This window comes from Salvelinus sp. IW2-2015, linkage group LG30, assembly GCF_002910315.2.
Source record: "Salvelinus sp. IW2-2015 linkage group LG30, ASM291031v2, whole genome shotgun sequence".
Taxonomy (NCBI): Eukaryota; Metazoa; Chordata; class Actinopteri; order Salmoniformes; family Salmonidae; genus Salvelinus; species Salvelinus sp. IW2-2015.
Genome location: NC_036869.1, coordinates 20030651 through 20042149, shown reverse-complemented (window position 1 = coordinate 20042149; position 11499 = coordinate 20030651). Strand labels below are relative to the sequence as shown.

Sequence of the window (11499 nt, the reverse complement as noted above, 5' to 3'; positions counted from 1 at the left end):
AATATGCAACATAAACCATGACTCAATTCACATTCAGGCTGTTGAGTTATATTAGTACCAAGTAAGGCAATATTATATTAGTAGTATGCAGCRCAAAGGGAGGCTACAACATGTCATGGTTGTAGAAAAGCATCTTTTTATTAGAAGGGAAACATAATCAAAGTCAATTCCAAGATGGCTTCACTTATTACTGGTAGATTGCACTGCATTATGCTCACTCATCCTCCAGAAACATTTCAAAATTAAGTGCTACAGTACAACAGTTCCTCCTTCCCCTCCCGCTTGTTTCCATTGCCAGGATTGGAGAAGCAGGGATCAAACCGCTGAAAGAAGAAGAAAAAAAAATAAGAGTCTCGGGTGAATTTAAACATTTGAGACAATCGCACAGAAATTCTAACAAATTACTGAGTTTTGGGTCATTCAAAGCTGCAAGACGAAGAACATGTACAGACAAGTTGCTCCATTGGACATAGAAAGGCCCTTGTATGTGTTCAATTTAACAATCCTGTCCATCTAGTGCAATTAACTATCATAAAGAGTCAGCCGGCAGGCTTTACAGGAGTCTGAATTAACACTGCACTACAACGTGACTTAGCAGCACATTAACAATCATTTGCCAGTATCAAACTTGACTACAGGAACTAAAGCAGATTTCAATAGTCATTGTTTGATACTTAATATTAAGTAGTCAAGCTAGGAAAATCCCCACAGCAAGCCTACTGGCCAATATAGCTTTACACAACTATTATTGTTTTCTGACTACCCTGAAAACATGCATTCACATTCAAAAGAAGACCAGTCACAATCGGCATGCAGATGTTTCAACCAAATGCAGAGATCACAGTTGACTACAGAGAGAGACAAGGGACAAAAATCTCTAGAAAGGAGAGGACAAATGAGTCAACAGGTAGCCTATTTATAGGGCAGGATGGAAATCGTATCAATAGGAACATAAAAATAGTGTTGGTTAACAGGAACTAAATATACATCGGTATGACAGGTACTTTGTTTGTGGCTATGCTCTAGGGGGGGGGGGGGGGGAAACGGCATTCTTTCAGTTTCACTAAGCAAAGAAGATCAATGCACACCAAGTGTCAAAGTACAAAAGTCAGTAGATCATTCATTTCTGAGTAGACTGACAGTCGCATCATCTATCCCTGTCATTCATTTTTAAAACTAATGAGGACACGTTACATTAAGATGCATTACATTAACTGGAATACATTTTTAATCACGTCCATATTCCCTACACCTTGCTCAATTCAATCCAAGTACAGGGACCATCACAATGAAGCTACATGTCCACCAATATGTATACCTGACCCAAGGGGGACGTTACACTTATCTTTATACACGCCATTATAAAAATCAGCTATTCTCTGTAGTTTCCAGGGAGAGTCCCAGTAGAGGAGCGCATTCAAATACAAGTACAGCCCAACAGAAAGTAGAGAGACGAAGAGGGAGAAGAAAACGGAGCACAGATTAGTCCCGAGGAGGAGAGTTGGAAAGCTAGACGAAAGGAGCACGGACCAGAGTCCTGAGAGTGAAGAAGCGACTGAAGTGGAAGGGAGCTTAGACGAAGAGCACCAGGTCTTTACAGGGGGCGGCTGTRGCCGAGGAGAAGGCGGCGAGGATGGAGGCGAAGACGACGTCGGGGGACTGGGCGGCGTCAACGGCCTCGTGCAGGCCGCGGGCGCTGTAGTACTTGACTAAGGGCACCGTCTGCCGGTGGTAGGCCTCCAGGCGCGAGCGCAGCGTCGACGCGTTGTCGTCGCTGCGGCGCATCAGAGGCTGCCCTGTCACCTGATGGGGGACAGAGAGAGAWGACATTAGGGTTCATATGACTGAAAAGTGCCATTTTGGTTTCTCTCCCGTTGTTTATTTCTCCCTTCCTCCCTACACTTTCAGAGTCCACAGATCTATACGAATTTGATAGGTTTAAGAAATATGGTGATGGCTCCCTCTAGCGCTCCAGATGGTCAAGTGCATCTTCTACCATATTAATTACTTCCTATCCAGTCCTTTCGGATCTATGCTGAACACAGAAGGGCTTGTGAAGGCCTTGAGCGGTGTCAAATAGATTTCCAAGCCAGTAGCACCGATCTACATCTCTGGGTACCACACACACACTACAACCCTTTTGATTTGTGTGTTGGAAGCCATTTCTGTGCTGAGCATCTGAAACAAGAGCTCAAAGCCACCTGCACGGAACAACTCCTAGCCAAGGGATTGTGTGTCACGACACTTGTGAAAGAGTGTGTTTGCAAATGAGCCACTACATTCTTCATATGACAGACACACTTCATCAAGAACACACACACTTCTATAAAGAACACACTTGTTAAAAGTGCATATTTGCACAAACACTGAGGGCGCACACACTTTTTGAAGCSCAAATTGACCCAGAAACACATTTGAAAACCTGTGATTAGAGGATTATAAAAGCAGCTTCCTCTGGGTTCTACAATAGAAGTAGGGTTTCCAGACTCARAAAGGGGGATGTTCGTCAAGGTACTTACGTCATCCTTCATGGGCTCTTTGGGTGGGTTGAACTCGTCATGGTAGGAGCGGCCGCTAGGCTGGTGAATTAGTCTTKGGGGGGGGGGGGGAGAGAGAGACGGTTAGTGGGCCACGTGGTTGAACACCACTTCCATCGAGTCCAACCACACTGCCTTTGGCCCACTTCAACATTTTACACCACATCCCATAATGGCCTCACAAAGAACCGCTTTTGACATGCGAATGGCAACATTTGGATTTGACTATTGGCACATTATTTCCTCTGTATGAAGCCGTGTCCTCATTACAGATCACTGTTGTTGATGAGGGAGGCATTGCTCTGTTTCATAACAATTGCGCCAACAAATGGTCTATAATAACTGGATCAAACCACAGGTCACCGCAGCACGTCTCCCCCTCTCTTCTCCCGCTATACAATATTTGGTCCCACCTGCCACAGATCCTGCGCACCAGTAGGGAGTCGTCGACGGAGAACTCAATCACAGAGTCCAGCTTCTCGGTGCGCTTCTCCAGCAAGTCATCCAGCTAGGAGAGAGGGACTCATGAAACATAAGAGCAGGGAACAGGTTCATATGCTCAGTGATGTAGTCGAGGGTAAACGCAGGTTTACACATCATTTTCATTTTAACCCACCTTTTGCAGAAAAATGCATTGAAAGTGTAGGAAGCAATCCTTTTTTCACCGCGACCGGCAATCGGTTTACCCACTACATCACTTCATATGCTTGATTAACAGCAAGAGACACTTTTGCTCTGGGAAATGACAGCAAAAACGGAGTCAGGCACCAACCAATCCTCACCATCTCTGCTTGTGTCACTGTGCGTGGGAATCCGTCCAATAGGAACCCCTTCTTACAGGGAGGCGTGTCCAGGTTCTTTTCTATGAGTTCTACCACCATCTCGTCACTGACCTATGAGTAAGTTGACAGTGATGAGCAGTGAGACAAAAAAGGCACGCGAACACACAATTGGGACAGAGGTCCAAGTAAACCGGTCTCAGATTACCACTAAGCTACAGAACCAGTGAAACAAAACAGATTCATTCCTATTAAAATGAGCACAGAGACACGTTCAGAATTAACATATGAACACGCGCATCTTACCAGTTTCCCGGCATCCATGGTCTCCTTGAGCCTCTTGCCGAGCTCAGAGCCAGACGCCACCATGGCCCTCAGCATGTCCCCCGTGGCCAGATGACACACGCAGTACTGCTCTGCCAACCGAGGTGCCTGGGAGGGAGGGGGATTATTGGCATTGGGCCTAATGTTACAAAGGCAACAAGGGTAGSATTTATGTAGCCATGTCTCAAAAGTGTAACTTGACAACTCTGAAGAGAAAAGTACAGCAACGCATTTCCACCCTCCAACATGTCAAACTATTACAACAGGTGGGAGCCCTTCAAGGCATTCAAGTCGTGCTGAATCTTAATAGTTGATAGCAACATCCCTCCAGCTGCAACATAGCCTCCACCCATGACATGAGACTAATGTCTAGATGTATGTGGGGAGGGCATGGGACACTTCTGGAAAAACTAAAAAGTGGGTTGAATAATTAAAATGCCATAGCACATGCAGTACAGTTGTTTCAAGGACACAATCATGTGGCCATTTTGTTTTTACATTTCAGAGTGTTGTTCAAGTTGCGCCACAACTGAGAGCTAAAGACCAAACCCCCAAGGGACAAAGTAAATACTTAAGATCTTCCAAGCCAGACAACAAGTACAGTGCCGTCAAATTATTCATAGCCGTTGACTTATTCCACATTTTGTTGTGTTACAGCCTGAATTCAAAATGGATTAATATATATATTTTTAAATCTCACCCATCTACACACAATACCCCATAATGACAACATGTTTTTAGAAATGTTAGCAAATTTATGGAACTGAAGTATCTAAATGACATAACTACTCATACCACTGAGTCAACACATGTTAGAATCCCCTTTGGCAGCAATTACAGCTGTGAGTCTTTCTGGTTAAGTCTAAGAGCTTTGCACACCTGGATTGTACAATATTTGCTCATTATGCTGGTCAACATTCTTCAAGCTCTCAAGTTGGTTATTGATCATTGCTAGACAACCATTATCAAGTCTTGCCATAGATTTTCAAGCAGATTTAAGACAAAACCGTAACTCAGCAACATTCACCGTCTTCTTGGTAAACAAATCCAGTGTATATTTGGCCTCGTTTTAGGAAATGAACATTCATATCCCAGTATCTGCTGGAAAGCAGACAACCTGGTTTCCCTCTAGGATTCTCCCTGTGCTTAGCTCCATTCCTTTAACTTTATCCTGAAAAACTCCAAGCCTTAATGATAACAAGCATACTCATAACATGATGCAGCCACCGCTATGCTTGAAAATATAGAGAGTGGTACTCTAATGTGTTGTATTTGACCCAAACATAACACTGTCTATTCAGGACTAAAAGTGAATTGCTTTGCCACATTTCTTGCAGTATTACTTTAGCACCATGTTGTTTCAGATTTTTTTWATTTTCACTGTCAATTAGGTTAGTATTGTGGAGTAACTACACTGTTGATCAATCCTCGGTTTTCTATCACAGCCATTAAACTCTGTTTTAAAGTCACCATTGGTCTCATGGTGAAATCCCTGAGCGACTTCCTTCCTTTCCGGCAACTGAGTTAGGAAGGACGCCTGTATCTTTGTAGTGACTGGGTGCATCCAAAGTGTAATTAATAACTTCACCATGCTCAACAGGATATTTAATGTCTGTTTTTTTATTTTATTGTTACCCAGCTATCAATTGGTGCCCTTCTTYGCGATGCATTGGAAAACCTCCCTGGTCTTTGTGGTYGAATCTGTGTTTGAAGTTCACTGCTCGACTGTATGTGTTGGGTACAGAGATGAGGTAGGCATTTAGAAAGCATGTTAAACACTATTATTGCACACAGTCCATGCAACTTATTAAGCACATTTTTACTCCTGAACTTATTTAGGCTTGCCATAACAAAGGGGATGAATACTTAGAATCAAGACATTCCAGCTTCTCAATTAATCATTTTTTAAGAATGTCAAATAAAACCACCCACAGGCCAACCCCCAGTTGGGGGAACCCTGTCATAAGATGTTGTGCTTAGGCCAGTGACCCCCAAAAAATCTCCATTTAATCACTTTTAAAAACTCAGGCTGTAACAACAAAATAGGGGTCTGAAAATCCTACAGTACTTTTACCAGCCTGTGCAACAAAATGTGAGTGTTTTATAAGGCAATGTTGTGCAGCTATCCAGCCACTACAGCAAGGAAGTACAGACGTCCCCAACTTCGCTCCTGGGAAGCTGCAGGTGTGCCAGCTTTTGTTCCAGCCCAAACACATTTCAAACAAAACCCTGCACAACCTATTGTTCTCCCGGACCAGAGACTCCCAGAAACTAAATAAAAATTACACTGAGCTTATTGACAGGGAAGTCAAGAGTCTACACGTTCATTGAACCTGGTTAGATCAAATGAAAGTAGTTGGCTCTGGCCAGCTGGAGAGTATGATTAGCATACAGTCACCTAATGGGACATTGAAAGTCATAGTTCAAAGTGCCCTTCATACAATACATTGGCATGCGACTCCAGAGACGCGTACCACATTGACTTTGTGCCAAAGTGTTGCAAGATCACAAATCAAACTGGTCAGCACCAGATAACGTTAGTTCGAAGGGAAATGGCTACATTCAACTTAACAAATGTTCATAACTAGTTAGCTAGCTACAACTTGCATTATACTTCCATATCCGTCTGATCTAGAAACCCAATTCATTACAGGAAACTTGGGAAAGCTAGCCATCTATGCAAGCCAATTCAGAATGAACTTCAGGACAAGGTGTAACGTTATAGTTAGGTGGCAGTGTCGGCCATGCGGTGTCCCATTCCTGCACTTCCATACTAAGTTAGCATAACTCACTCACCTGTGTTCCTTTCCCAGCACCAGGGGGTCCGAGAAGGATTGCCCGAATTCCCTTTTTTACGTCGGATACTGCATCGTTCAATTGCATGCTGGGGGCCATGTTCACTTTCACCGTCCTTGTGACACTTTCGTGATCTACCAACTCGATCACGAAAGGAAGTGTCAGCGACTTATTTCTTGCTGTTTAGGATTAAAGCCCGCCCCWTACTAGAAAATACTTCCCTCTCATTGGTCATTAGATCGTTCATTCAAGCGACCTACACGCTGATTTGCTGAAATAGTAAGCACATTTCTTGTTATAACATCCGGGTTTTGCACACGCAATTACGGATTTTATTTGGTGAGGGACCATAGAAATGTAAATGAACATTGTTATTAGTTAGACTGTTAGATAAATCTCTATTAATATTAATTGTTTATTATTATTTAATAAGTAATATTACTGTTTCATCTGTCGGGAAAAATTACAACTAGTACTGCATGCTGTGTGTAGAGGTGGCAGAGGAGGCCCAGGGACTGTTCTTAACCACTGCCAAGATGTGGTCGCTTTTTTTTGGCTCTACCAATCGATGCCTCCCCTGCTGAAGCTACAATGCCTTTTCAATCCAAACAGCTCAACTCCCAGCCTTTCATTCGAATCCTAATTGAGACATTCAATCTCCAATCAATCTACATTTGTTGTTAGTTTGTTTAGATTTTATACGCTTTGAGATATTTTTTTTTGTAAAGAAAAGCGCCATACAAGTTAAATAAATAATAATAAGTATCATTATTAACATTGTTATTTGTGTCTAAATATAGGCATTTGTTAGATATACAGTTGAAGTCGGAAGTTTACATACACCTTAGCCAAATACATTTCAACTCAGTTTTTCACAATTCCTGACATTTCGTGGTCCCATGGTGTTTATACTGCGTACTATTGTTTGTACAGATGAATGTGGTACCTTCAGGTGTTTTGAAATTGCTCCCAAGGATGAACCAGACTTGTCGAGGTTTACATTTTTTTTTCTGAGGTCTTGGCTGGTTTCTTTTGATTTTGATCTTTTGACTCAAATGATGTCAATTAGCCTATCAGAAGCTTCTAAAGCCATAACATCATTTTCTGGAATTTTCCAAGCTGTTTAAGGCACAGTCAATTTAGTGTATGAAACTTCTGACCCGCTGGAATTGTGATAGTGAATTAAGTGAAATAATCTGTCTGTAAACAATTGTTGGAAAAATTACTTGTGTCATGCACAAAGTAGATGTCCTAACAGACTTGCCAAAACTATAGTTTTTTAACAAGAAATTTGTGGAGTGGTTGAAAAACGAGTTTTAATGACTCCAACCTAAGTATATGTAAACTTCCGATTTCAACTGTAAATGGTTGTTTTTGTAGGCAAACCCCTGATTAAAGGTTGTTCAAATAATAATTTTCCAACTAACAAGAAAACCAACAAACTTCTATCAAAACCACAGTCTTTCTCTAAATTAAGATGCTTTTAGAAACAAAAAAGAGAAACATACTATTCATCAAACTAATCAGATACCTCAGCTACATGTCTATGTAACAGTATAACTTTAAACCGTTCCCTCGCCCGGACACGGGCGCGAACCAGGGACCTTCTGCACACATCAACAACTGACACCCACGAAGCATCGTTACCCATCGCTCCACAAAGGCCGCGGCCCTTGCAGAGCAAGGGAAAACCCTACTTCAGGTCTCAGAGCAAGTGACGTAACCGATTGAAATGCTATTAGCGCGTACCCGCTAACTAGCTAGCCATTTCACATCCGTTACATCTATAAGAGAAAGAGCTGTGTGGATGTAAACGATGACCAACGATACGAATAGGCTTAATAATTAATGGGGTGGCAGGTAGCCTAGTGGTTAGAGCGTTGGACTAGTGTAACGGATGTGAAATGGCTAGCTAGTTAGCGGGTACGCGCTAATAGCGTTTCAATCGGTTACGTCACTTGCTCTGAGACTTGCTCTGCAAGGGCTGCGGCCTTTGTGGAGCGATGGGTAACGATGCTTCGTGGGCGGCCGTTGTTGATGTGTGCAGAGGGTCCCTGGTTCGCGCCCGTGTCGAGGGGACGGTTTAAAGTTAAACCGTTACACTAGTAACCGAAAGGTTGCAAGATCGAATCCCTGAGCCGACAAGGTACAAATCTGTCGTTCTGCCCCTGAACAAGGCAGTTTAACCCACTGTTCCTAAGCTGTCATTGAAAATAAGATTTTTTTGTTCATAACTGACTTGCCTAGTTAAATAAAGGTAAATAGTGATAGCTAATTTATGTTAGTTGAATGAATGCCACTAACAGAGAAAAGAGAAGTCTTTGTCATTGCAGAACTCTGTCCCTCAAGTGTCTAGTATGAGTTTTTAGGATCAGTAACCATCTCGACCCACTGAAAGACTTACAATGGCTTACAAAGTATGTCTGAAGGAGTAGTCTACGCTGATGTGACGCTCAAAAAAGCAACCAAGTACTGAAGGAAAAGATAGTGCTATGTTCTAAACTAAAATATGTCACAAAATATTTTATTTTTATAGACATACTTCAGTATGTTCAACAAAAAGCTTATTCTATCTGCATCAATATCTATCTAATTTTAAATGGGCGTAATAGGGTTAGAGGCAGAGAATCCCAGTGGAGAGAGGGGAACCGGCCAGGCCAGACTACACTCAATTACACTTCAATAAAGACTTAAAGGTCGAGACCGAGTCTGCGTCTCTCACATGGATAGGCAGACCATTCCAGAAAAGATTACTCTTCCGGTGTTGTACCGAACAGCTCCCCCCTGCCAATTCAATTCTTCATTGCTGCGACTTGCTTGCTAGTTTAGAGTTCTGATCTCGTTAGGCTGCACTAGGGGCACTAGTAATGTCTGCAGTTTTCAGTTTGAATTAGTTTATAAATACATCTTTGTCAAAATTCATCATCTCACCAATGTCTTATTAGACTAGCAGTTGTTCTGAAATGTTTGCCTGCATTTTACTCCCTCTAACACAAATTAATGATTAATTTCGGCTGCCTATCCTGACGTAAAGTTTGTTCTATAGAAAGTATTTGACTGATGTGTGCCTCAGAAAGTACTTACATTTACATTTAAGTCATTTAGCAGACGCTCTTATCCAGAGCGACTTACAAATTGGAAAGTTCATACATATTCATCCTGGTCCCCCCGTGGGGAATGAACCCACAACCCTGGCGTTGCAAGCGCCATGCTCTACCAACTGAGCCACACGGGACTACTTGGCTCTGGCCACAAAATTAAGGAAATTAGAACGGAACAGTATAGGCCTGGCACACTTCAGAATAATTTTGGTAGCTTATGTTGACCAGTAGTGTTTGCAACAGAAAGCAAAATTAGAGTATGAAGAAACAAACTTTTATTTTAGAAACATTTTGAAATGTTTTAGAAAATAAATATTAAACCACAAACTTTAAAATTAAATAAGAAATACAAATGTCAATCTTTGCATAAGATATAATTACAAATAAAATATAAAAAGACCAATAACAAACAGATATTGGAAAGCTGTAACAGCTCGACTGAACATTTAGTCCACTTTTTATGGAAAGTTTCAGGTGATACCGTTGCCTGGAACGCAAGCCTAACCTAGTACTGACAGGCAGCGCAGACATAACCATCCCACCATTGGAGGATTTTCATACAGGACTGGTGGAACCATCGTGGGCAGCGGTCACAACCAATCTGAAATTTATGATAAAAAATGTAGATATATTTAATACGTTATATACATTTTCTTGAATTACAATGATTTAATTATCAGACAAAGTAGATGCTATTTCTAGAGGTAGTATTACTGCTTATACAAATTCGTACTCCTAAGAGCATGCCTTTTGAAGTGAACCAGCAATTACCCCGTTAGTGTCTTCCAAATTATTGTCCATCTCAATAATGGCTCAGTCAGAAGTTGGCCATCTAGTCAGAAGTTGGATCAAAGATAACATTTATATGGATCTGTCAAGTTTTTTTTAACGAGAATTATATTAAATTAGAAATTGAACATACCAGTGTTTTGGAGGAGAGTGACTGCTATTTCCTCTCTCATGATGTTAACATCTTTGTCCCTATTTGAAAAGACAACGACTCCTCCTGTCACGCCCTGATCTGTTTCAGCTGTCTTTGTGATTGTCTCCACCCACATCCAGGTGTCACCTGTTTTCCTCATTAGTCCCTGGATACTAACTCCTGTGTTCCCTGCTAGTCTGTTGCCATTTTGTCAAGTCAACCAGCATGTTATTCTGGTCTCCTGCTTTTTACTTTGCTCTGTTTTTGCTAGTCCTTCCGGTTGTGACCCTTGCCTGTCTGGACTCTGAACCTGCCTGCCTGACCTTGAGCCTGCTGCCTGCCACTCTGTACCTCCTGGACTCTGACCTGTTTTTGTTGGGACTCAAACCATCTGGATCTGGGTCTCACCTTGTGCCCTTATACCTTCAGAACACATTCAGCAAACTGGGGGAAAAATTTGATGGACATTTCAGTTTTCACCAACAAAATTGTTAAACTTAAGATTCTAATTTGCACGTATACAACGACACAGCTATAATATAATTTGACAGTTCTGTTTTTCCTTTTAGTCAGTACACTTTTAGTAGGTTAATTGTACATTACTGAAACTCTCATACTTACTTTCAAGGCATAGACCCCACAAGAAGTAACATCTTGTTGGCATGGGTGAGGAAGGGCACCACACACCCGTCTGGAGATATTACCCCCCTTCTCTCTCAGGAATGATCTGAACATATATGTTAATAAAAGTACAGCATTTTGAAACACTATTGATTACAATATAGAGATTAATAATAATCTGAGAATGCAGGGATTCCAGCAGGGTGTGAGTTGAAGTAGTCAAATCTGGAGCTGACAAGGGCTGGAATGATCATCTGGGATTATCTGACATCTGAGAATGGGCAGGCATTCCCTCGGATGAAGAGCATCTCCGTCTTGCTGATTATGTGCTGTCATCCATGTGGAAATGTCACCTGCATATCTGATGTAGGAAAAGAGATAAGAGAAGTTGAGTTTCCTGTGAATATGTTTATGTACTG

At 41.8% G+C, this 11499-nt stretch overlaps 1 protein-coding gene and 1 long non-coding RNA gene across 3 annotated transcripts; both read right to left on the bottom strand.

The window, feature by feature from the left end:
• Positions 1–113: 113 nt before the first annotated feature.
• LOC111955088 (adenylate kinase 2, mitochondrial) lies at positions 114–6601 on the bottom strand. 2 transcript variants are annotated; one of them, XM_023975164.3, is made up of 7 exons: positions 6437–6601; positions 3623–3748; positions 3320–3430; positions 2951–3045; positions 2520–2592; positions 1531–1803; positions 114–323 (listed from the first exon to the last, which is right to left on the bottom strand). In XM_023975164.3, exons 1-6 carry the CDS (start codon positions 6533–6535, stop codon positions 1573–1575), a joined length of 735 nt encoding a protein of 244 aa, XP_023830932.1. In that variant the 5' UTR covers positions 6536–6601; the 3' UTR covers positions 114–323; positions 1531–1572. The 2 variants fall into 2 exon arrangements, with proteins under 2 accessions (XP_023830932.1, XP_023830933.1); XM_023975165.3 differs by having other exon boundaries at positions 230–323; positions 1599–1803; positions 6437–6600.
• A 3194-nt stretch (positions 6602–9795) lies between these two features.
• LOC111954946 (uncharacterized) lies at positions 9796–10559 on the bottom strand. The gene is made up of 3 exons (XR_002876050.1): positions 10460–10559; positions 10309–10369; positions 9796–10138 (listed from the first exon to the last, which is right to left on the bottom strand). It is a non-coding gene; the product is annotated as an uncharacterized lncRNA (long non-coding RNA).
• Between the last annotated feature and the right edge of the window lie 940 nt (positions 10560–11499).